A 27032-nucleotide genomic window follows, 5' to 3' on the forward strand; every position below is an offset into this window, starting at 1 on the left:
TTTATCTAAAGCTTGTTCAACAAGTTAACAGCATTACAGGAGACACCATGCTAGAAATCCATCTAAAACGAAACTAAAACTAAACTGCTTGTCTCTGTCACATGCCCTCTGCTGGTCAGGCATAAGTAATCAATCAGGCAACTATGCTGGTAAGGCATCATAATCAAACAGGCAAATACCATCACTATTTGCTGATATCATTACATCTCCCTTTCTTAAAACAAAAGTATTTTACTTTTATCTAACATGTTTTCTTTGTATTAATCTGCATTTTAACTGTAACACTTAATGAACTTACATTATCATTATAATGATCAAGGTTTTTTAACATTGCTTTGTGTGTTCACATGAAATATGTAAATACACTAGAACTTGAAGAAAGAATAAGATAACATTACTTCCTTCTATAACAATAGTCCTTAAATTTGCTCAATGAGTCTCTCAGGAGGCTTCACGCGTCTTGAGGATTTTCTGATTGATTGTCCTTGAATCTGAGTTGTTGCCTCAGATGATGGTTTCTCAGCTGTGTGATCAGGTTGTTCAACAGTATCAGTCTTTTGACCTGCTGTGGCTGGTCTCATGAGAAGATCCCGACGATTTCTTCTCAGAACAGCACCCTCATCTGTCTGAATGGTGTATGATCTTGGTTGAACTTCACTCAGGACAGTTCCCTTCTGAGTCCATATGTTTGTTTTGTCTTTGAACCTTACTTGGTCACCAGTGTGGAGTTCAGGTAGGTTTTGTGTTCCTCTATCATAGTAGTACCTTTGCTTTTCTTTCTGTTGTTCTTTGAACTTCCTCACTTTCTCCCCCTCTTTTGTTTTCAGGAGGTTCTCCGGGATGGGTAGGTTTGACCTTAGCCGACGTCCCATAAGGAGTTGGGCTGGTGACATACCACACTCGAGCGGCGTTGTGCGGTATACAAGCATGCTTTGGTAGAAGTCAGTTCCACTGTCTTTTGCCTTGTACATCAGTCTTTTCACTGTCTGGACCGATTTTTCCACTAGTCCATTGGACTGTGGAAAGTGAGGACTTGACGTTGTGTGGACAAAGTCCCACTCTTTGGCAAAGTGTCGGAAACTTGCATTGTAAAACTGGGGTCCGTTGTCTGTGAAGACCTCGCTTGCCACGCCATGTCTGGAGAATATGGCTTTCATACATGTTATCACAGCATCTGCAGTGGTGGTGTACAGTCTACACACCTCTGGATACAGGGAGTAATAGTCTGTGACTACAAGATAGTCCTTCCCTTGACATACGAATAGGTCAGCGCCTACCTTCTGGTAAGGTCTGTCTGGCGCTGGGTGTGGCTTTAGTGGTTCTGCAGGATTGCTTGCTTGATATTTCAGGCATATTGTGCAGTTTGACACCTCATTTGTCACATCTTGGTTGATTCGTGGCCAGTACATCACCTCTCGTGTTCTTTTCTTACACTTTTCGATTCCCAGATGTCCTCCATGGATCCTTTTTAGCATCTCTTTTCTCAGACTCTTTGGGATAACTATTTTACTTCCTTTGTAGATGATGTCTTCGACCACTGATAGTTCCGCCCTGCAGTTCCAGTACTCTGCCATGTCAGGTGAGCAGTCTTGCTTCATGTTGGGCCATCCATCCAAGATGCTTTTCCTCAGTCGTCTCATTGTTTCATCTTTGTTTGTCTCAGTCTTTATGAGCTCCATTTTTGCATCTGCTATGGGCAGTGCACTTGTGATCATGTCCACGTAGGCGTTCACTTTTTCATCCATTATGGTGTTTGCGGGCTCACTTGGGTCAACAGCTCTGGACAACGTGTCTGCTGTATACATCAGCTTACCCGGTGTGTACGCAACATTCAGTGTATAGCGTTGCAGCCTGATCATCATTCTTTGTATTCTAAGCGGACAGCTATTTAGTGGCTTTTGGAACAATGCAATCAAGGGTTTATGGTCAGTCTCTACACTGATTGCTTGTCCTGACACACCCTGGTGAAATCTTTTACAGGCGTATGTGATGCTTAGCAGCTCCTTTTCTATTTGAGCATATCGCGTCTCCGCGTCTGTCATTGAGCGCGATGCATATGTAATAGGTTGCCAGTAGTCATATTTTTGCAGAAGAACGGCACCGAGCCCACTCTGTGATGCATCTGATGATATCTTGATGGGTCTCGCTGGGTCATAAAACCTCAGAACTGGTTCCTCTGTGAGCAGTTTCTTTAGATCGCTCCATGACTTCTCATGCTCATGATTCCATTCCCATTCTATGTTCTTTTCAGTTAGTCTTCTCAGTGGCGCCATCTTTTCTGAGAGGTTGGATATGAATTTACTCATTCCATTAAACCTCTGCACGTCCTTTTTGCATTGTGGCTTTGGCATATTCTCAATGGCGGACACCTTTCTGGGATCTGGTCTGATGCCCTCACTGCTAAGGATATCTCCCACGAATGTCAGTTCTGTTACCCCGAGCTGGCATTTCTCTCTATTCAGCTTCAGGTTTGTTTTCCTTGTTGCTTCCAGCACTTTTCTCAGTCTCTCGTCATGCTCAGTTCTCGTGGTTCCCCATACTATGATGTCATCCATTGATGTATCAACTCCCTCCAGATGCTCATAGATCATATGGATAGTTTTGTGATACACTTCAGGAGCTGAGGCAATGCCAAATGGTAACCTGTATCTGCCAAATGGACTGTTGAACGTGCACAGTCTTGAACTTGCCTCGTCCAATTTCATCTGCCAAAATCCTGATGATGCATCTAACTTGCTGAAATACTTTGCATTTGCAAACTGTGACATGATTTCCTCACGTGTAGGAAGCTTGAAGTGCTCTCTCTTTATTGCTCTGTTTAGATCTCTTGGATCCAGGCAAATTCTGAGCTTTCCATTCTTTTTGTCCACAACGACGAGGGAACTCACCCACTCAGTTGGCTCATCTATCTTCTGAATCACGTTCAGGCTTTCCATCCTGTCCAACTCTGCCTTCAGTTGCTTTTGAAGAGCAAACGGAACTTTTCTGCATGGATGTATGACCGTTGGCATACTTTTATCTACTCTGATCGTGTGTTCTCCTGGAAGGCAGCCTAGACCCTTAAATAGGTCGTTGTACTCTTTCATGAGTTCATCATAGACTGTCTCTCCTTCGCTTTCCACAACGAGGACTCTCTTTACCAGGTTCAGTCTCTCACAGGCTATTAAACCTAGTATGGCCTGCACATCCTTTGGCACCACGATGAGTGCTAGCGTGTGCTCTCTGTCCTTGTGTGTTACTTTGGCAATGCATTTTTCTTTCACTGGTATATCAGTACCTGAGTATCCTGTCACTTTCACTTTTATTCCATGTATCTTTGGTCTGGGTCTAATTTTCTTAAAATCAGTCTCTGATACCACATTAACTTGTGCTCCAGTATCCAATTTAAATGGAATATGTATGTCATTCACTTTTAGTGTCAACATCCAGTCTCTTTTTTCTTCTTTGTTTTCAGACACAACATCTACATTGAACTCCTCTATCTCGCTTTCATCTACTGTATGGACCTTGCTTTGTTGCGCTTGGTTCTTGCAGCAACGGGCATAATGGTTGTTTTTGTTGCAACTATTGCATGTTTTACCATATGCTGGACACTTTTTTGGTGTATGCTGTGTACCGCATCGACTACATGACTTTCGATTGCCCCTTTCATTTTTGTTCGCTGGCCACGCCTCTTTTTTCACATTGGCGCTTTTTGTTAAACGGTTTGTATCCGTTCATTCTCACTGCATCCACATTGCAGCTACTGTCACTGAACAGCTCCTTTGCCTGCAACTTCACAGTCTCTGTAGCCCTACACAGTGCTATGGCTTTTCCCAGGTCTAGATCTTGCTCTCTTAGCAGTCTTTCCCTTAGACCATTATCTGGAATACCACACACCAGTCTGTCTTTTATCAGCGAGTCTGTCAGTCCCCCAAATTCACATGTTTTGCTTCGGTTTCTCAGCTCAGTCACATACTGATCAATAGTCTCTCCCGTTTTCTGTACACATGGGAAAAATCTGTGCCTCTCAAACATCACATTACGTTTAGGTATGCAGTAGGCCTCAAACTGTTCCATTATTTTATCCAACTTCATTTTGTCTCCATCAGCAGCGAATGTGAAGTTATTATACACCTCCAGCGCTTCATCACCCACGACATGTAAGAACACTGATGATTTCTTTTTATCACTTTTCTCGTCAGCTCCGATTGCTGATGAATAAAACTCCAAACGTTGTTTGAACCTTCTCCAATTTTCAGCCACATTACCTGTCAACTGAAGCTTCGCCGGTGGGTGTAAACCTTCCATTTTTCACTTCGTTAGCTATTCTCCAATGGTAAGTAACGATGTTCTCTTTTGGCTTGCTAATATGTGGAGAGCTGATTTAACTTCAGATTTTTCCTCTTCATCTCTTTCAATCACTTCTGACACCATGTATTGATTTCTTTGTGGGTTCAATGACGAGACATTTATGAAAGAGAATGTCTTTTTATCTAAAGCTTGTTCAACAAGTTAACAGCATTACAGGAGACACCATGCTAGAAATCCATCTAAAACGAAACTAAAACTAAACTGCTTGTCTCTGTCACATGCCCTCTGCTGTTCAGGCATAAGTAATCAATCAGGCAACTATGCTGGTAAGGCATCATAATCAAACAGGCAAATACCATCACTATTTGCTGATATCATTACAATGCCGGGGCTAAAAGTGTAATCCCTTGAGTTTAGCAGATTAAGAGGTGATCTAGTCGAGATGTTTAAGATGATTAAAGGAGTTGATAAGGTAGAGAGAGAGAAACTATTTCCTCTGGTGGGGGGAGTCCAGAATAAGCAGGCATAACCTTAAAATCAGATGAAGGGTCCCCGACTCGAAACGTTGACTCTGTTTCTCTCTTCTCGATGCTGCCTGACCTGTTGAGTGTTTCCAGTATAGTCTGTAATTAGAGCCAGGCCGTTCAGGGGTGATGTCAGGAAGCACTTCTTGACACAAAGGGTAGTGGAAACCTGGAACACACTCCCCGAAAGGCTGTGGATGCTGGGGATCAATTGGAGCTTTCCAGACTGAGATGGATGGATTTTTGTTGGGTAAGGGTATCGAGGGATGTGGAGCAAAGGCGGGTAAATGGGGTTAAGATACAGATCAGCCATGATCTCACTGAATGGGGAAACAGGCTGGAGGGGCTGAATGGCCTCCTCCTGTTCCTACATTCCCAAGACTGTTGGAACGGGCTTGACGGGCTGAATGGCCTCCTCCTGTTCGTAATGCCCCTTCACTTACCATCTGGGAAGTCGGGATGGCAGAGCTGGAGGTCCTTGCAGGTTCGAGCTGGGTTGCTTTGTGTCCCCATCGGGTTTTTCATTCGATCAACTTCCATTTTCAAATTGTCGAGAGAGCCAAAGATATCCTCCATCTCTCCAGCATAATCCAGGATGTTGTCCCTCTCATCAGCCTGCATCCTATCGGAAGATCGCCGTGTCTTTTTTGGTGTTCGGATTGGCAGAGGCTGGATAACCTCACCTGGTGGGCCCTTTATATTAACAAATAAAATAGCGAGACGATTAAACCCACGCTCAGAATAAAGCAAAGCCATATATCAAAAATTTATGGTAACGCGCTGCCTGAAAGGGCGGTGGAAGCAGATTCAATAGGAACTTTCAAAAGGGAATTGGAGAAATACGTGAAGGAAAGATTTGCAGGGCTGTGGGGAACGAGCAGGGAGTGGGACTAATTGGAGAGCTCGTTCAAAGAGCCGGCACAGGCACGATGGGCTGAATGACCGCCCCACTAACTAGGAGCCAATCTGATCTGCAGGTAAAAGAAAAATAGAACACAGAGGACAACTCAGGGTCAAAAGGATTCTAGACATTTAGAATCATCGAAACTTGCAGCACAGTAGGAGGCCATTCAGCCCATCGAGCCTGTGCTGGCTCTTTGACCCCTCCAGACAGTCGAAGTTGGTGTATGTAGAACATAGAAGGTAGGAGCAGGAGTAGGCCATTCGGCCCCTCGAGCCTGTTCCGCCATTTAATGAGATCATGGCTGATCATCCAAATTCAGTACCCTGTCCCTGCTTTCTCCCCATATCCCTTGATCCCTTTAGCCTTAAGAAATATATCTAACTCCTTCTTGAACATATTTAATGAATTGGCCTCAACTGCCTTGTGTGGTAGAGAATTCCACAGGTTCACCACTCTCTGGGTGAAGAAATTCCTCCTCATTTCAGTCCTAAATGGCTTACCCCTTATCCTTAGACTGTGACCCCTGGTTCTGGACTCCCCGGCCATCGGGAACATCCTTCCTGCATCTAGTCTGACTAGTCCTGTTAGAATTTTGCACAAGGACACCCAGATCTCGTTGCACTTCCCCTTTTCCCAATCTATTGCCGTTCAGTTAATAATCTGTCTTCCTGTTCTTGCCACCAAAGTGGATAACCTCGCATTTATCCACATTATATTGCATCTGCCATGCATCTGCCCAATCACCCAACCTGTCCAAATCATACTGGAGTTTCTCTGCATCCTCCTCACAGCACACACGCCCACCCAGTTTTGTGTCGTCTGCAAACTTGGAGATATTACATCTAGTTCCCTCATCTAGGTCATTAATATATATTATGAATAGTTGGGGTCCTAGCACCGATCCCTGTGATACCCCACTAGTCACTGCTTGCCACTCGGAAAAAGACCAGTTTATTCCAACTCTTTGCTTCCTGTCTGCCAACCAGTTCTCTAACCAAGACAGTACCTTACCCCGAATCCCATGTGCTTTAACTTTACACGCTAATCTCTTATGCGGGACCTTATCGAAAGCCTTCTGAAAGTCCAATACATCACATCCACTGGTTCTCCCTTATCTATTCTACTAGTTACATCCTCAAAAAATTCCAGTAGATTAGTCAAGCATGATTTACCTTATGTAAATCCATGTTGACTTTGTCCGATCCTGTCACTGTTTTCCAAGTGCTCTGCTATTACATCTTTTATAATGGACCCTAGCATTTTCCCCACTACCGATGTCAGGCTTACCGGTCTATAATTCCCCGTTTTCTCTCTACCACCTTTTTTGAATAGTGGGGTTATATTAGCTACCCTCCAATCCATTGGAACTGCTCCAGAGTCTATAGAATTTTGGAAGATGACCAGCAGTGCATCTACTATTTCTAGGGCCACTTCCTTAAGTACCCTAGGATGTAGATTATCAGGCCCTGGGGATTTATCGGCCTTCAATCCCGTCAATTTCCCTAACACCATTTCCCTAGAAATACTGATTTCATTCAATTCTTCCCTCTCATTAGACCCTATGTTCCCCAACATCTCTGGGAGGTTATTTGTGTCCTCCTTTGTGAAGACAGAACCAAACTATGTATTTAATTAGTCTGCCATTTCTTTGTTCCCCATTATAAATTCCCCTGATTCTGACTGCAAAGGGACCTACGCTTGACTTCACCAATCTTTTTCTCTTCGCATATCTATAGAAACTTTTACAGTCAGTTTTTATGTTCCCTGCAAGCTTACTCTCAGACTCTATTTTCTCCCTCTTAATTAATCCTTTTGTCCTCCTTTACTGAATCTTAAACTGCTCCCAATCCTCAGGTTTGCTGTGTTTTCTGGCCAAATTATATGTCCTCTCCTTGGATCTTATGCTATCCCTAATTTCCCTTGTTAGCCTCGGTTGAGTCACCTTTTTTGTTTTATTTTTATGCCAAACAGGGATGAACAAATTCTGTACTTCATCCATGCGGTCTTTAAATGTTTGCCATTGGTGGGGATGTGGGCGTCGCTGGCACGGCCGGCATTTATTGCCCATCCCCAGTTGCCCTGAGAAGGTGGGGGTGGGCCGCCTTCTTGAACCGCTGGGAGCGGGTTTGATACAAACTGAGGGTCTCGCTCGGCCACTTCAGAGGGCAGTTCAGAGTCAACCAGGTTGGTGTGGGACTGGAGTCACCTATAGGCCCAGACCGGGTAAGGACGGCAGGTTTCCTTCCCTGAAGGACATCAGTGAACCCGTTGGGTTTTTAGACAATCCGACAGCTTCATGGTCACTTCTACTGATCCCAGATTTTTATTCCCAGATTTTTTTAAGTGAATTCAAATTCTCAAACATGGTGGGATTTGAGCTCACGTTCCCTGGATTATCAGCCCAGGAACCATTACATCTCTGAACCCCGAACTCTGCAGCTCTCAATGTTCCTTGAGCAGTTGGGATTAACGGGTCTCTCTCGAATAGAATCGATAACGTACGTTCCATGGTGGGCCTTAGATTTACAGAAAATACTTTCCCAGGACAAGACTTGAGGCCAGAATTTATTTTAAATTTATATTCAGTAAAAAAACTATAAATTTATGAATGGACAAAATGATTTGGTTTTATATTATCTGTCCTCTAAATCTTTAGCTGTGTTGACTGAGCAATAGGATTAGTTCACAGATAACTTAATATTTATCAATTTGCTACATTACAACAGTGACTACACTTCAAAAGTCCTTCAGTGTCTGTGAAGTGCTTTGGGACGTCCTGAGGTGGTGAACGGTGCTGGGGAAATGTAAGGCTTCCTTCTTTCTAAAGTCATGATTGAGATCCCAGCTTCTTCTGAATAAAGTTCTGCATCAATATTTTCACTAAACAAACGATTATGCCTCGCCATTCCGCAGATACTTACAGGAGGTCCAGGAACGCCTATAATGCCAGTGTCGCCCTTTTGACCAGCAGGACCCTGTAAACAAGGACAGCCAGGTGAAGACTTCGCACCTTGAGACACGTCCGGAAAACAACAGAGAGAGAGAAAGAATGTGGTCACCTACCGTCGATCCTTTCGAGCCCTTTGGACCCAGCGGACCCTGCGATTAAACAAACAAACACAACTCAGACACTCCTCAAAACCAAGACAGTTCGCAGACTGCAGTGTGCAGACATCTTGTTACACAGTCAGAGCAAGTGATTCGCTCATGGCTCAGCGACCAATTATGTCCTGAGATTTTATGTTTAACGGACGTAGTGGGAAGAGTCACAATTCTGTAATGAATGTTCCAGAAGCGATGGCAAAGATCCCAATGTCCAAACACAGAATGTGCAGCCCAGAAACAGGCCATTCGGCCCCACTGCTCCGTGCCGGTGTTTCTGCTCCACACCAGCCTCCTCCCGCCCCTCTTCATCTCACCCTATCACCATATCCTTCTATTCCTTTCTCCCTCTTGTGTTTATCCAGCTTCCCCTTAAATGTATCGCTGCTCGTCGGCTCAACCACTCCCTGTGGCAGCGAGTTCCACATTCTCACCACTCTCTGGGTAAAGAAGTTTCTCCTGAATTCCCTATTGGATTTATTACTGACTGTCTTATATTGATGGCCCCTAGTTCTGGTCTCCCCCACAAGTGGAAACATCTTCTCTACGTCTACCCTATCGCAACCCTTTCATAATTTCAAAGACCTCTATCAGGTCACCCCTCAGTCTTCTCTTTTCTAGAGAAAAGAGCCCCAGCCTGTTCAATCTTTCCTAATAGTTATAAACCTCTCAGTTAAAACAAGGCTCCTTCTGTCGTCTTGCATGTTTGTGAAAGACTGCAAGCCATTATATTGAAGAAGAGCAGGTGGGCTCTTCCCGGTGTCCTGGGCCAATATCACATCATGAATGCCGACAATCACTTGTCCTGTTTATGCTGAAATGGTTAAAGTTTCTTACTTACAGGCAAACCAGGGGGTCCGGGGGGGCCCAGAGGACCTGCAGATCCACTCATACCCTGCGAAAAACAGAGAGAGACACAAAACATCAGCAATTACAAATCAACCAACCTGGGGCCTTTCTTGGGGCGAAAATGAAGCGATCCCTTTCTAAATCGTTCCGTATCTCTTTTGTTTTCAAATCTCTCCATGGCCTCGCCCCTCCCTATCTCTGTATCCTCCTCCAGCCCTACATTCCTCCGAGATCTCTGGGCTCCTCCAATTCTGGCCTCTTGTCCATCCCCGATTTCTATCGCTCCACCATTGGCGGCCGTGCCTTCAGCTGCCTGGGCCCCAAGCTCTGGAATTCCCTCCCTAAACCACTCCGCCTCTCTCTCCTCCTTTAAGACACTCCTTTAAACTTCCCTCTTTGACTCAGCCTTTGGTCGCCTGTCCTAATATCTCCTTATGTGTCTCGGTGTCAGTTTGTGTCTGATTTACGCTCCTGTGAAGCACCTTGGGGGGTTTTACTAGTTAAAGGCGCTATATAAATGCAGGTTGTTATAATTCAAACCTCAGTTTCATGGAAACATAGAAAATAGGAGCAGGAGTAGGCCATTCGGCCCTTCGAGCCTGCTCCGCCATTCAATGAGATCACGGCTGATCATCCAAATTCAGTACCCTGTCCCTGCTTTCTCCCCATATCCCTTGAACCCTTTAGCCTTAAGAAATATATCCAACTCCTTCTTGAATATATTTAATGAATTGGCCTCCACTGCCTTCTGTGGTAGAGAATTCCACAGGTTCACCACTCTCTGGGTGAAGAAATTCCTCCTCATCTCTGTCCTAAATGGCTTACCCCTTATCCTTAGACTGTGACCCCTGGTTCTGGACTGCCCGACCATCGGGAACATCCTTCCAGCATCTAGTCTGTCTAGTCCTGTAAGAATTTTATAAGTTTCGATGAGATGAGATCCCCTCTCATTCTTCTAAACTCCAGCGAGTATAAGCCCAATCGACCCAATCTCTCGTCATACGTCATTCCTGCCATCCCAGGTATCAGTCTGGTGAATCTTCGCTGCACTCCTTCCATGGCAAGAACATCCTTCCTCAGATAAGGCGACCAAAACTGCACACAATACTCAAGATGTGGTCTCACCAAGGCCTTGTACAACTGCAGCAAGGCATCCTTGTTCCTGTACTCAAACCCTCTCGCTACGAAGGCCAACATACCATTTGCCTTCTTAACCGCCTGCTGCACCTGCATGCTTACTTTCAGCGACTGGTGCACAAGAACGCCCAGGTTTCGTTGCACTTCCCCTTCTCCCAATCTACTTCCATTCAGATAATAATCTGCCTCCCTGTTTTTGACACCAAAGTGGATAACCTTGCATTTATCCACGTCATATTGCATCTGCCATGCTTCTGCCCAATCACCCAACCTGTCCAAATCATACTGGAGTTTCTCGGCATCCTCCTCACAGCACACACGCCCACCCAGCTTTGTGTCGTCTGCAAACTTGGAGATATTACATCTAGTTCCCTCGTCCAGATCATTAATATATATTGTGAATAGCTGGGGTCCAAGGACCAATCCCTGCGGTACCCCACGAGTCACTGACTGCCACTTGGAAAAAGAGCCGTTCATTCCAACTCTTTGCTTTCTGTCTGCCAACCAGTTCTCCATCCAAGTCAGTACCTTGCCGCCAATACCACACGTTAATCTCTTATGCGGGACCTTATCGAAAGCCTTTTGAAAATCCAAATACACCACACCCACTGGTTCTCCCTTATCTATTTTACCAGTTACATCCTCAAAAAATTCCACTGAGGTGAAGTGAATATTCTCATCTACACTTGTAGCGAGTCCAGGTAGTCAGCACGTAATGGAAATCTTGTCCCCTCTTAAACTGAAAACTTAACAGGTTAAAAATTCAGAAGCTGCATTTCTCAGGACAAACCAGTCGTGCAGTGCGGGCCTCAAAAATAGGAAAAGGAGGAGGCCATCCAGCCCTAAAGTGTGTTCCGCCATTCATAGGAAACTGCTGGAGGGGCAGTACTGAGGGAGCGCTGCACTGTCGGAGGGGCAGTACTGAGGGAGTGCTGCACTGTCGGAGGGGCAGTACTGAGGGAGTGCCGCACTGTCAGAGGGGCAGTACTGAGGGAGCGCTGCACTGTTGGATGGTCAATACAGAGGGAGTGCTGCACTGTCGGAGGAGCAGTACTGAGGGAGCGTTGCACTGTCAGAGGGGCAGTACTGAGGGAATGCTGCACTGTCGGAAGGGCACTACTGAGGGAGCGCTGCACTGTCGGAGGGAGAGTGCTGAGAGAGCACTGCACTGTCAGAACGGCAGTAGTGAGGCAGCGCTGGACTGACAGAGGGGCAGTACTGATTGAGCGCTGCACTGTCGGAGGGGCAGTACTGAGGGAGCGCTGCACTGTCGGAGGGGCAGTACGGAGGGAGTGCTGCACTGTCGGAGGGGCAGTACTGAGGGAGTGCTGCACTGTCGGAGGGGCAGTACTGAGGGAGCGCTGCACTGTCGGAGGGGCAGTACTGAGGGAGCGCCGCACTATCGGAGGGGCAGTTTTGATTGAGCACTGCATTGTCGGAGGGGCAGTACTGAGGGAGTGTTGCACTGTCGGAGGGGCAGTACTGAGGGTGTGCTGCACTGTCAGAGGGTCAGTACTGAGGCAGCGCTGCACTGTTGGAGGGTCAATACTGAGGGAGCGCTGCATTGTTGGAGGGGCAGTACTGAGGGAGCGCTGCACTGTCGGGCAGTACTGAGGGAGCATTGCACTGTCGGAGGGGCACTACTGAGGGAGCGCAGCATTGTCGGAGGGGCAGTACTGAGGGAGCACTGCACTGTCGGAGGGGCAGTACTGAGGGAGTGCTGCACTGTCTGAGGGGCAGTACTGAGGGAGTGCTGCACTGTCAGAGGGGCAGTACTGAGGGAGTGCCGCACTGTCAGAGGGGCAGTACTGAGGGAGCGCTGCACTGTCAGAGGGGCAGTACTGAGGAAATGCTGCACTGTCGGAAGGGCACTACTGAGGGAGTGCTGCACTGTCTGAGGGGCAGTACTGAGGGAGTGCTGCACTGTCAGAGGGGCAGTACTGAGGGAGCGCTGCACTGTCGGAGGGGCAGTACTGAGGGAGCGCTGCACTGTCGGAGGGGCAGTGCTGAGGGAGCGCTGCACTGTCGGAGGGGCAGTATTGAGGGAGCGCTGCACTGTCGGAGGGGCAGTACTGAGGGAGTGCTGCACTGTCAGAGGGGCAGTACTGAGGGAGTGCTGCACTGTCAGAGGGGCAGTGTTGAGGGAGCGCCGCACTGTCAGAGGGGCAGTACTGAGGGAGTGCTGCACTGTCAGAGGGGCAGTGCTGAGGGAGCACCGCACTGTCGGAGCTGTTAAACTTAAGCCGTGCACCAGTGGTTGAGATGGATATTAACGATCCCTTGGTCCAATTCGAGGGGGGGCAGGGGCCTTGGACAATAGTCGTCCCTCAACCAAAGCTACTGAGAACTTATCAAACAGCTGCTTATCTCAATGCTGTTGGTGGGATTTGCTGCAATTTCCTGCATGAGTACAAATTACAGGCTGACTCTCCTGTGCAGGACCTTGATTTGCCCAAATTGGATCATCATTCAACACAACGCTGTTTGTGGGATCTTGCTGTGCACAAATTGGCTGTCGCGTACCCTACATTACAATAGTAACTACACTTCAAAAACAAATTGATTGGCTGTGAAGCACTTTGGCACGTTCTGAGGTGGTGACAGGCGCTGGAGAGATGCAAATCTTTCATTCTCTATATAACCTCGGTCACTTCACTCCACTGGAGGAGAGATACAATCTCAATGCAAGTCTTTAACTGAACATCTTACGAAGGTAGTAACTAGTAGGATTTGCTTACGATGTCTCCTTTAGTTCCTGGAGTTCCCTGTAGCCCAGGGAGTCCTCGGTCTCCCTTCTCACCCTGCTCTCCTGGTGGCCCGATCAGTCCAATCAGACCAGGGTGTCCCTAGAGGAGAAGAGAGATTCATCTTAGCATCGCTTCACTTTCATCATCAAAAGGGAATCATTTGCAAATCAACAATTTTAACATGAAATAGGTGACAATCTTAATTGGTGCTGCGTGTAACATTAACTCAAATTAAACATTTCAGAGTCACAGATAACGGAAGGACAGATTAACACATTGCGTCGTCACACTCACCTTCTCACCCTTGTTCCCTGGATCTCCCTTCAATCCTGGCAATCCAGGTGGACCCTATGGGAAGGTTTAGATTAGAATCACACACAAAAGTATAATCTCCAACCACATTCCCATCAGCAGCCTGTGACTCTTCACTCTAACCCGTGCTGCACCTGCCCTGGGAGTGTTTGATGGGAGAGTGTAGAGGGAGCTTTACTCTGTATCTAACCCGTGCTGTACCTGCCCTGGGAGTGTCTGATGGGACAGTGTAGAGGGAGCTTTACTCTGTATCTAATCCGTGCTGTACCTGCCCTGGGAGTGTCTGATGTGGCAGTGTAGAGGGAGCTTTACTCTGCATCTAACCCGTGCTGTACCTGCCCTGGGAGAGTTTGATGGGACAGTGTAGAAGGAGCTTTACTCTGCATCTAACCCGTGCTGTACCTGCCCTGGGAGTATTTGATGGGACAGTGTGGAGGGAGCTTTACTCTGTATCTAACCCGTGCTGCACCTGCCCTGGGAGTGTCTGATGGGGCAGTGTAGAGGGAGCTTTACTCTGCATCTAACCCGTGCTGTACCTGCCCTGGGAGAGTTTGATGGGACAGTGTAGAAGGAGCTTTACTCTGCATCTAACCCGTGCTGTACCTGCCCTGGGAGTATTTGATGGGACAGTGTGGAGGGAGCTTTACTCTGTATCTAACCCGTGCTGTACCGGTCCTGGGAGTGTTAGATGGGAGAGTGTAGAGGGAGCTTTACTCTGTATCTAACCCGTGCTGTACCTGCCCTGGGAGTGTTTGATGGGACAGTGTAGAGGGAGCTTTACTCTGTATCTAACCCGTGCTGTACCTGCCCTGGGAGAGTTTGATGGGACAGTGTAGAAGGAGCTTTACTCTGCATCTAACCCGTGCTGTACCTGCCCTGGGAGTATTTGATGGGACAGTGTGGAGGGAGCTTTACTCTGTATCTAACCCGTGCTGTACCGGTCCTGGGAGTGTTAGATGGGACAGTGTAGAGGGAGCTTTACTCTGTATCTAACCCATGCTGTACCGGTCCTGGGTGTGTTTGATGGGACAGTGTAGAGGGAGCTTTACTCTGTATCTAACCCGTGCTGTACCTGCCCTGGGAGTGTTTGATGGGACAGTGTAGAGGGAGCTTTACTCTGTATCTAACCCGTGCTGTACCTGCCCTGGGAGTGTTTGATGGGACAGTGTAGAGGGAGCTTTACTCTGTATCTAACCCGTGCTGTACCTGCCCTGGGAGTGTTTGATGGGACAGTGTAGAGGGAGCTTTACTCTGTATCTAACCCATGCTGTACCTGCCCTGGGAGTGTTTGATGGGACAGTGTAGAGGGAGCTTTACTCTGTATCTAACCTGTGCTGCACCTGCCCTGGGAGTGTTTGGTGGGACAGTGTAGAGGGAGCTTTACTCTGTATCTAACCCGTGCTGAACCTGCCCTGGGAGTGTTTGATGGGACAGTGTAGAGGGAGCTTTACTCTGTATCTAACCCGTGCTGTACCTGCCCTGGGAGTGTTTGATGGGACAGTGTAGAGGGAGCTTTACTCTGTATCTAACCCGTGCTGTACCTGCCCTGGGAGTGTTTGATGAGGCAGTGGATGCTTGAATTGTCCCATTCGTAACATGAACATCCCTCATCCAATGAGCTCTCAACCCCACGTGCAACGAGCTGGAGTTTATTGAAGATGAAATTACCAGTAATTTAAAAAAAAAAATTGTTTATGGGAGGTGGGTGTCGCTGGCAATGCCAGCATTTATTGCCCATCCCTAGTTGCCCTTGAGAAGGTGGTGGTGAGCCGCCGCCTTGAATTGCTGCAGTCCGTGTGGTGAAGGTACTCCCACAGTGCAGTTAGGGAGGGAGTCCCAGGATTTTGACCCAGCGACGATGAAGGATGAGCGATATACTTCTAAGTCAGGATGGTGTGTGACTTGGAGGTGGTGGTGTTCCCATGCGCCTGCTGCCCTTGTCCTTCTAGGTAGTTGAGGTCGCGGGTTTGGGAGGTGCTGCTGAAGAAGCCTTGGCGAGTTGCTGCAGTGCATCTTGTAGATGGTACACACTGCAGCCACGGTGCGCCGGTGGTGGAGGGAGTGAATGTTTAAGGTGATGGATGGGGTGCCAATCAAGCTGGCCGTTTTGTCCTGGATGGTGTCGAGCTTCTTGAGTGTTGTTGGAGCTGCACTCATCCAGGCAAGTGGAGAGTATTCCATCACACTCCTGACTTGTGCCTTGTAGATGGTGGAAAGACTTTGGGGAGTCAGCAGGTGAGACACTCGCCGCAGAATACCCAGCCTCTGACCTGCTCTTGTTGCCACAGTATTTATGTGGCTGGTCCAGTTAAGTTTCTGGTCAATGGTGACCCCCAGGATATTGATGGTGGGGGATTCAGTGATGGCAATACCGTTGAATGTCAAGGGGCGGTGGTTAGACTCTCGCTTGTTGCAGATAGTCATTGCCTGGCACTTCTGTGGCGTGAATGTTACCTGTCACTTATCAGCCCAAGCCTGAACGTTGTCCAGGTCTTGTTGCATGCGGGCATGGACTGTTTCATTATCTGAGGCGTTGTGAGTGGCACTGAACACTGCAGTCATTAGCGAACATCCCCATTTCTGACCTTATGTTGGAGGGGAGGTCATTGATGAAGCAGCTGAAGATGGTTGGGCCTAGGGCACTGCCCTGAGGAACGCCTGCAGCGATGTCCTGGGGCTGAGATGATTGACCTTCAACCACCACAACCAGCTTCCTTTGCGCTAGGTATGACTCCAGCCAGTGGTGCATTTTCCCCCTGATTCCCATTGACTTCAGTTTTACTAGGGCTCCTTGATGCCACACTTGGTCAAATGCTGCCTTGATGTCAAGGGCAGTCACTCTCACCTCACCTCTGGAATTCAGCTCCTCTGTCCATGTTTGGACCAAGGCTGTAATGAGGTCGGGAGCCGAGTGGTCTTGGCGGAACCCAAACTGGGCATCAGTGAGCAGGTTATTGGTGAGTAAGTGCCGCTTGATAGCGCTGTCGATGACACCGTCCATCACTTTGCTGATGATCGAGAGTAGACTGATGGGGCGGTAATTGGCTGGGTTGGATTTGTCCTGCTTTTTGTGGACAGGACATACCTGGGCAGTTTTCCACATTGTCGGATAGATGCCAGTGTTGTAGCTGTACTGGAACAGCTTGGCTAGAGGTGCGGCTAGTTCTGGAGCACAAGTCTTCAGCACGATAGCCCAGATGTTGTCAGGGCCCATAGCCTTTGCTGTATCCAGTGCGTTCAGACATTTCTTGATAACATTGCACCTCAGTGATGGAGGATTAACACTTGGTGACTTGCATTCTCATTTTCTGAAACTCACACGGTGAGCTGAAGGAACTCACTCATCACCCCTCTGCTCGCTGACCTACATTGGCTCCCGGTCCAGCAACTCCTCAATTTTAAAATCCTCATCCTTGTTTTCAAATCCCTCCATGGCCTCGCCCCTCCCTATCTCTGTAACCTCCTCCAGTCCTACAACCCTCCGAGATCTCTGCGCTCCTCCAATTCTGGCCTCTTGTCCATCCCCCACTCCCTTCGCTCCACCATTGGTGGCCGTGCCTTCAGCTGCCTGGGCCCTAAGCTCTGGAATTCCCTCCCTAAACCTCTCCGCCTCTCTCTCCTCCTTTAAGATGCTCCTTAAAACCTACCTCGTTGACCCAGCTTTTGGTCACCTGTCCTAATACCTCCTTATGAGGCTCGGTGTCAAATTCTATCTGATTTACACTCTTATGAAGCGCCTTGGGGGGTTTTACTATGTTAAGGCGCTATCTAAATGCAGGTTATCGTGGTTTCACTATTTCAAAGGTTGTGTAGTTGTGAAGCTTCTCTACAGACAGATGAGAAAACAAGAACAACAACAAAAATAGTATCTCTGTTTATTTACTTACAATTGGGCCAGGTGGTCCATCTTGCCCAGGTTGGCCGGGGAGACCTTGTTCACCCTGCATAGAAGATAAAAGGTCATTTTTGTGAAATTATTGCATGTTAGGCTTGTGGTGTTTTCCGGTTTTCTACTTACAACAGGGCCGGGAATTCCTCGTAATCCCTCGGCACCCGATTTCCCTGGAGGCCCCTGAGGTCCCACTGGGCCAGTCTTGCCTGGAGGTCCCTCTGCACCTGCTTCACCCTGTGGGCCAGGAAGGAGATCAAAGGTCAGCATTACAATCAACTCTTTCTCAACACTTCTCACTGACAGGAGGTTTACCGTCTTACCCAGTTTCTAGGACGATATTTTAAAATTTATTTTGCATACGACACAAAGCTGGGTGGGCGTGTGTGCTGTGAGGAGGATGCCGAGAAACTCCAGTATGATTTGGACAGGTTGGGTGATTGGGCAGAAGCATGGCAGATGCAATATAACGTGGATAAATGCGAGGTTATCCACTTTGGTGTCAAAAACAGGAAGGCAGATTATTATCTGAATGGCATTAGATTGGGAGAAGGGGGAGTGCAACGAGACCTGGGTGTCCTTGTGCACCAGTCGCTGAAAGTAAGCATGCAGGTGCAGCAGGTGGTTAAGAAGGCAAATGGTATGTTGGCCTTCGTAGCGAGAGGGTTCGAGTACAGGAACAAGGATGTCTTGCTGCAGTTGTACAGGGCCTTGGTGAGACCACACCTTGAGTATTGTGTGCAGTGTTGGTCACCTTATCTGAGGAAGGATGTTCTTGCCATGGAGGGAGTGCAGCGAAGATTCACCAGACTGATACCTGGGTTGGCAGGAATGACTTATGAGGAGAGATTGGGTCGATTGGGCTTGTACTCGCTGGAGTTTAGAAGAATGACAGGGGGTCTCATTGAAACTTATAAAATTCTAACAGGACTAGACAGACTAGATGCAGGAAGGATGTTCCCGATGGTCGGGGAGTCCAGAACCAGGGGTCACAGTCTAAGGATAAGAGGTAAGCCATTTAGGACAGAGATGAGGAGGAATTTCTTCACCCAGAGAGTGGTGAACCTGTGGAATTCTCTACCACAGAAGGCAGTAGAGGCCAATTCATTAAATATATTCAAGAAGGAGTTAGATATATTTCTTAAGGCTAAAGGGATCAAGGGATATGGGGAGAAAGCAGGGACAGGGTACTGAATTTGGATGATCAGCCATGATCTCATTGAATGGCGGAGCAGGCTCGAGGGGCCGAATGGCCTACTCCTGCTCCTATCTTCTATGTTTCTATTTATGGGATGTGGGCGTCGCTGGCAAGGCCGGTATTTATTGCCCATCCCTAATTGCCCCTTGAGAAGGTGGTGGTGAGACACTTTCTTGAACCGCTGCAGTCCGTGTGGTGAAGGTGCTCCCACAGTGCTGTTAGGGAGGGAGTTCCACGATTTTGACCCAGCGACGCTGAAGGGGGTGGTGGTGTTCCCATGCACCTGCTGGCCTTGTCCTTCTAGGTGGAAGAGGTCGCGGGTTTGGGAGGTGCTGCTGAAGAAGCCTTGGCGAGTTGCTGCAGTGCATCTTGTAGATGGTACACACTGCAGCCACGGTACGCCGGTGGTGGAGGGAGTGAACGTTTTATGTGGTGGATGGGGTGCCAATCAAGCGGGCTGCTTTGTCCTGGATGGTGTCGAGCTTCTCGAGTGTTGTTGGAGCTGCACTCATTCAGGCAAGTGGAGAGTATTCCATCACACTCCTTACTTGTGCCTTGTAGATGGTGGAAAGGCTTTGGGGAGTCAGGAGGTGAGACACTCGCCACAGAATACCCAGCCTCTGACCTGCTCTTGTTGCCACAGTATTTATGTGGTTGGTCCAGTTAAGTTTCTGCTCAATGGCAAATTACTTGCTTGGCATTTAATCTGAGCTGACAGGACACTGGATTAGCAAACATCTGTAACTTCCAGTAGTGCCAAGATCTCCTGAGGGGGGCAAGGGGAGAGTTGGCCTAAATATGTTTCTCCCGACTATTAAATTAGTCTCCATGTAAAGAGAAGTAAAGATTTTCGCCAAGTTCCTTAAAGCGCTACAGATGTCAAACACTAAATATACACAGGAACTGAGGAATTACTGCCGATAAAAAGCCCAGATCCATCTCGTTTACCGTCCACCATCCTGGTCATTGCACGATACAATAATGGAGTTATTGTCTAATCACAGCGATCGATCTCACTCAATGAGTCTAACAGACCCAGACATGAGGTGAGCTAAACCCCAGTGGGGGAGAGCTTTGGGAAGAACCAGAGGTCCAAACTCACCTGTTCCTCCCGAGCTCACTACACTCACCACACCTCATGTCTTCAATTACACAGAATGTACAGCACAGAAACAGGCCATTTAGCCCGGCTCCGTGCCGGTGTTCCTGCTCCACACCAGCCTCTTCCCACCCCTCTTCATCTCACCCTATCACCATATCCTTCTATTCCCTTCTCCCTCATGTGTTTATCCAGCTTCCCCTTAAATGTATCTCTGCTCTTTGCCTCAACCACTCCCTGTGGGAGCGAGTTCCACATTCTCACCACTCTCTGGGTAAAGAAGTTTCTCCTGAATTACCTATTGGATTTATTAGTGACTATCTTATCTTGATGGCCACTAGTTCTGGTCTTCCCCACAATTGGAAACATCTTCTCTATGTCTACTCTATCGAACCCCTTTGTAATTTTAAAGACCTCTCTCAGGTCACCTCTCAGTCTTCTCTTTTCTAGAGAAAAGAGCCCCAGCCTGTTCAATCTTTCCTGACAGTTACAACTCTCAGTTCCTCCCCTTTCACCGTTGCTCTCCCTGTCCTGAGTTTAAAACATCACCAATGTTTGCAGTAAGTGTGGTCCCAGTCCATTTCTTCCGATTCAGACTCGTTTCTCACCCTTTACCCATGTTGATGCTGCAGTGTCAGATGTTTGTGGGGGGGAGTGGGGGCGAGCATGTTGATGCTGCAGTGTCAGATGTTTGTGGGGGGGAGTGGGGGCGAGCATGTTGATGCTGCAGTGTCAGGTGTTTGTGGGAGGGAGTGGGGGGGAGCATGTTGATGCTGCAGTGTCAGGTGTTTGTGGGAGGGAGTGGGGGCGAGCATGTTGATGCTGCAGTGTCAGGTGTTTGTGGGAGGGAGCATGTTGATGCTGCAGTGTCAGGTGTTTGTGGGGGGGAGTGGGGGCGAGCATGTTGATGCTGCAGTGTCAGGTGTTTGTGGGGGGGAGTGGGGGCGAGCATGTTGATGCTGCAGTGTCAGGTGTTTGTGGGAGGGAGTGGGGGCGAGCATGTTGATGCTGCAGTGTCAGGTGTTTGTGGGGGGGAGTGGGGGCGAGCATGTTGATGCTGCAGTGTCAGGTGTTTGTGGGAGGGAGTGGGGGCGAGCATGTTGATGCTGCAGTGTCAGGTGTTTGTGGGGGGGAGTGGGGGCGAGCATGTTGATGCTGCAGTGTCAGGTGTTTGTGGGGGGGAGTGGGGGCGAGCATGTTGATGCTGCAGTGTCAGGTGTTTGTGGGGGGGAGTGGGGGCGAGCATGTTGATGCTGCAGTTTCAGATGTTTGTGGGGGGGAGTGGGGGCGAGCATGTTGATGCTGCAGTGTCAGGTGTTTGTGGGGGCGAGCATGTTGATGCTGCAGTGTCAGGTGTTTGTGGGAGGGAGTGGGGGCGAGCATGTTGATGCTGCAGTGTCAGGTGTTTGTGGGGGGGAGTGGGGGCGAGCATGTTGATGCTGCAGTGTCAGGTGTTTGTGGGGGGGAGTGGGGGCGAGCATGTTGATGCCCAAGTGAAGAATGAAAGCATAAAAAATACACAGCTCAAAACATTTCCATCATTCGATTCAGACGCCCCGACTTGCTCAGCGTGCTGATGTCAGACGACATCACTCTACAGATTAAAGAGCAATTTACATCTCGTTTACTGAGGTCAGGAGAGGTCACATTATCCGGAATCCAACTCTGAATCCCAAATGTGCAGTAATTAGAAATTCAATATTCCCCACTGACCCAGGCCACTGTGCTGCATCCCGATATCAGCAATCTCCACTCAGCCTGACCAAGAGTAGCACAGGAACATTGCAATCTCACCTTCAAACATCGCAGAGAAAAGATTAGAGGCCCCGAACTCTGACCCCTCCCCGAGATTACAGGCCCCGAACTCTGCCCCCCCGCCCCGAGATTACAGGCCCTGAACTCTGCCCCCCCTCCCCGAGATTACAGGCCCCGAACTCTGCCCCCCCGCCCCGAGATTACAGGCTCTGAACTCTGCCACCTCCCCACCCCACCGAGATTACAGGCCCCAAACTCTGCCCCCCCCCGCCGAGATTACAGGCCCCAAACTCTGCCCCCCCCCGCCGAGATTACAGGCCCCAAACTCTGCCCCCCCCGCCCCGAGATTACAGGCCCCGAACTCTGCCACCTCCCCCCACGCGCCCCCGAGATTACAGGCCCCGAACTCTGCCCCCCTCCCCGAGATTACAGGCCCTGAACCCTGCCCCCCACCCCCCTCCCCCCCCCCCGAGATTACAGGCCCCGAACTCTGCCCCCCCCCCCGAGATTACAGGCCCCGAACTCTGCCCGTTCTCTAACCAATCACAAACAAGTTTACAAAGCAGTTCTCTAACCAATCACCAGGGGTGACTCATTTGGCTACAAACCAGCAGTATAAAAAGGCCGATGCCAGTGCGAGCAGCACTGAGTACCATTGAGAGTTTGGGTGAGTGTGAGAGTTCTTTATTGGTTATTTCTCTTTAAATCATTTGGAGGTGTGCAAATTGTTAGTGGCAATTGCCAGTCGTTTCTTGATAAGATTACTTAAGCAGTTTAAATAAAGGGGAGAAGTTAAATATTTAAGTAAGTTTAAGTAAATATATTCCACTGAGGAAAAAGGGACGTAAAAGAAAAGACAGCCATCCGTGGCTAAGTAAAGTAATAAAGGATAGTATCCGACTGAAAACAAGGGCATAAAGTAGCCAAATCTAGTGGGAGGATAGAAGATTTGGAAGCATTTAAAAGCCAGCAAAGAATAACTAAAAGATTAATTAAGAAAGGGAAGATAGATTATGAAAGTAAACTAGCAAAAAATATAAAAACAGATAGCAAAAAAGAAAAAGGGTGGCTAAAGTGAATGTTGGTCCCTGAGAGGACGAGACCGGGAAATTAGTGGTGGGGAACATGGAGTTGGCAGAAACATTGAGGGGCATAGATAGGATGGATGCTGAGGAGCTTTTTCCCTTAGTAGAGAGGTCAATAACTAGGGGGCATAGATTCAAGGTAAAGGGCGGGAGGTTTAGGGGGGATTTGAGAAAGAACTTTTTCACCCAGAGGGTGGTTGGAGTCTGGAACTCACTGCCTGAAAGGGTTGTGGAGGCAGAAACCCTCACAACATTTAAGAAGCATTTGGATGAGCATTTGAAATGCCATAGCATACAAGGCTACGGGCCAAATGCTGGAATATGGATTAGATTAGACAGGGCTTGATGGCCGGCATGGACACGATGGGCCGAAGGGCCTCTATCTGTGCTGTATTACTCTATGACTCTATGACTCTAAATATTTTGTATTAGTCTTTACAGTAGAGGACACTAAAAATATCCCAACACTGGACAAACAGGGGGCTATAGGGGGGGAGGAGCTAAACACGATTAAAATCACTAAGGAGATGGTACTCGGTAAGATAATGGGACTTAAGGCGGATAAATCCCCTGGATCTGATGGCTTACATCCTAGGGTCTTGAGAGAAGTAGCGGTAGGGATTGCAGATGCATTGGTGGTAATTTTCCAAAACTCCCTGGATTCAGGAAAGGTCCCAGCAGATTGGAAAACTGCTAATGTAACGCCCTTATTTAAAAAGGGAGGTAGACAAAAGGCTGGAAACTATAGACCACTTAGCCTAACATCTGTGGTTGGTAAAATGTTGGAGTCCATTATTAAGGAAGCAGTAACAGGACATTTGGATAGCATAATTTAATTGGACAGAGTCAGCATGGTTTTATGAAGGGAAGTCATGTTTGACAAATTTGCTCGAATTCTTTGAGGATGTTACAAATAGGGTGGATAAAGGGGAACCAGTGGATGTGGTGTATTTGGACTTCCAAAAGGCATCTGACAAGGTGCCACACAAAAGATTACTGCACAAGATAAAAAAATCACAGGATTGGGGGTAATATACTGGCATGGGTGGAAGATTGGCTGTCTAACAGAAAACAGAGTTGGGATAAATGGTTCATTCTCGGGTTGGCAATCAGTAACTAGTGGTGTTCCGCAGGGGTCAGTGCTGGGACCCCAACTCTTTACAATCTATATTAACGATTTGGAGGAGGGGACCAAGTGCAACTTATTCAAGTTTGCCGACGATACAAAGATGGGAGGGAAAGCAGTGAGTGAGGAGGACATAAAAAACCTGCAAAAGGACATAGACAGGCTAGGTGAGTGGGCAGAAGTTTGGCAGATGGAATATAATGTTGGAAAGTGTGAGGTTATGCACTTTGGCAGAAAAAATCAAAGAGCAAGTTATTATCTAAATGGAGAGAAACTGCAAAGTGCTACAGTACAAAGGGATCTGGGGGTCCTGGTGCATGAAACACAGAAGGTTAATATGCAGGTACAGCAGGTGATCAGGAAGGCCAAGGGAATTTTGGCTTTTATTGCGAAGGGGATGGAGTATAAAAGCAGGGAAGTCTTGCTTCAGTTGTATAGGGTACTGGAAAAGCAAGAATTCCTTGGCTCATTTCCTGGATCCACAGCTGGAATATTGCGCACAGTTTTGGTTTCCATATTTAAGAAAATATATACTTGCTCTTGAGGCAGTTCAGAGAAGGTTCACTCGGTTGATTCCAGAGATGAGGGGGTTGACGTATGAGGAAAGGTTGAGTAGGTTGGGCCTCTACTCATTGGAATTCAGAAGAATGAGAGGTGATCTTATCGAAACATATAAGATTGTGAGGGGGCTTGATCGGGTGGATGCGGGGAGGATGTTTCCACTGATGGGTGAGACTAGAACTAGGGGGCATAATCTTAGAATAAGGGGCTGCCCTTTCAAAACTGAGATGAGGAGAAACTTCTTCACTCAGAGGGTAGTAAATCTATGGAATTTGCTACCTCAGAGAGCTGTGGAAGCTGCGACATTAATAAATTTAAAACGGAGATAGACAGTTTCCTAGCTGATAAGGGAATTAGGGGTTACGGAGATAGGGCAGGGAAGTGGACGTGAGTCCAGGTTCGGATCAGCCATGATCCTATTGAATGGCGGAGCAGGCCCGAGGGGCCATATGGCCTACTCCTGCTCCTACTTCTTATGTTCTTATGTATGCCCCTCCCCGAGATTACAGGCCCCGAACTCTGCCACCACCCCCCCCACCCCCGAGATTACAGGCCCCGAAATCTGCCCCCTGAGATTACAGGCCCCGAACTTTGCCCCCCGAGATTACAGGCCCTGACCTCTGCCCCCCCACCACGATTACAGGCCCCGAATTCTGCACCCCCCCCCGCCGAGATTACAGGCCCCGAACTCTGCCCCCCCCCCCCCCGAGATTACAGGCCCCGAACTCTGCCCCCCCCCCCCCCCGAGATTACCGGCCCCAAACACTGCCACTCCCCACCCCCCACCACCCCCGAGATTACAGGCCCCGAACTCTGCCCCCCCCCCCGAGATTACAGGTCCTGAACTCTGACCCCCTGAGATTACAGGCCCCGAACTCTGCCCCTTCCCCGAGATTACAGGCCCCGAACTCTGCCCCCCCGAGATTACAGGCCCCGAACTCTGCCCCCCCCCCGAGATTACAGGTCCTGAACTCTGCCCCCCCCCCTGAGATTACAGGTCATGAACTCTGCCCCCCCCCCCGAGATTACAGGTCCTGAACTCTGCCCCCCCCCCCCTGAGATTACAGGTCATGAACTCTGCCCCCCCCCCGAGATTACAGGCCCCGAACTCTGCCCCCCCGAGATTACAGGCCCCGAACTCTGCCCCCCCCCCTGAGATTACAGGTCATGAACTCTGCCCCCCCCCCTGAGATTACAGGTCCTGAACTCTGCCCCCCCCCCTGAGATTACAGGTCCTGAACTCTGCCCCCCCCCCTGAGATTACAGGTCCTGAACTCTGCCCCCCCCCCTGAGATTACAGGCCCCGAACTCTGCCCCCCCCCCCTGAGATTACAGGCCCCGAACTCTGCCCCCCCCGAGATTACAGGCCCCGAACTCTGCCCCCCCCGAGATTACAGGCCCTGAACTCTGCCCCCCCGAGATTACAGGCCCCGAACTCTGCCCCCCCCCCCGAGATTACAGGCCCCGAACTCTGCCCCCCTGAGGTTACAGGTCCTGAACTCTGCCCCCCATCCGCTCCCCCCCCGCCGAGATTACTGGACCCAGCCCCTCCCAATCCCCACCGGGTGACGATTACTCGACCCATTCTCCTATTTATCTTCACCCCTGCCTTCTTCCCGATGGCCAAAATCTCCCATTTGCATTAAAATTATGAAAAGTTTTGTGCAGGTTTGCCCCATTGAAAGCCACGATTGGAAAAGGTTCGGCTGTGGAAGGTGCGTGTGGAGAATCCTTCCCTAAAACAATGGGGTCGGATTGGGTGATGGTGTAAAGTGGGTGACAGCAAATCACATGCCCTCACGCTGATTTAACCTTCTTTTGACTTCAACACAAAGGAATATCGGGCTGGGTGTGCGATTGGATATCGCCTGTTTTACACTGCCGACCAAAGTTAGCATTACACCGAGTGCCCAGCCCAAAAACAGGCCATTCAGCCCCACTGCTCCGTGCCGCTGTTTCTGCTCCACACCAGCCTCCTCCCACCCCTCTTCACCTCACCCCATCACCATATCCTTCAATTCCTTTCTCCCTCATGTGTTTATCCAGCTTCCCCTTAAATGCATCTGTGCTCTTCACCTCAACCACTCCCTGTGGTAGCGAGTTCCACATTCTCACCACTCTCTGGGTAAAGAAGTTTCTCCTGAATTCCCTATTGGATTTATTACTGACTGTCTTATATTGATGGCCTCCAGTTCTGATCTCCCCACAAGTGCACCTGTTGACCCTGTCCTTCTAGGTGGAAGAGGTCGCGGGTTTGGGAGGTGCTGCCGAAGAAGTTCAGGCGAGTTGCTGCAGTGCATCTTGTAGATGGTACACACTGCAGCCACGGTGCACTGGTGGTGGAGGGAGTGAATGTTTAAGGTGGGGGATGGGGTACCAATCAAGCAGGCTGCTTTGTCCTGGATGATGTCGAGCTTCGATTCTGGAGGTGATAACAACACTGATCTCTGA

The 27032-nt window shown here is 48.7% G+C and overlaps 1 protein-coding gene across 1 annotated transcript in view; it reads right to left on the minus strand.

Moving 5' to 3' along the window:
* Nucleotides 1-27032, minus strand: part of LOC147122437 (collagen alpha-1(XI) chain-like) — a 745903-nt gene that overhangs the window by 19185 nt on the left and 699686 nt on the right. Inside the window, exons 58-65 of the mRNA XM_085983595.1 lie at nt 17887-17994; nt 17756-17809; nt 13851-13904; nt 13548-13655; nt 9665-9718; nt 8785-8820; nt 8643-8696; nt 5261-5510 (exon numbers count right to left, since the gene is read on the minus strand). Coding sequence (XP_085839721.1) covers nt 5261-5510; nt 8643-8696; nt 8785-8820; nt 9665-9718; nt 13548-13655; nt 13851-13904; nt 17756-17809; nt 17887-17994 — 718 coding nt within the window. The remainder of the gene's footprint in view (nt 1-5260; nt 5511-8642; nt 8697-8784; nt 8821-9664; nt 9719-13547; nt 13656-13850; nt 13905-17755; nt 17810-17886; nt 17995-27032) is intronic.

The sequence above is a fragment of the Somniosus microcephalus genome, chromosome 3 (assembly GCF_052327205.1).
Source record: "Somniosus microcephalus isolate GS21.2 chromosome 3, FLI_Smic_1.0, whole genome shotgun sequence".
Taxonomy (NCBI): Eukaryota; Metazoa; Chordata; class Chondrichthyes; order Squaliformes; family Somniosidae; genus Somniosus; species Somniosus microcephalus.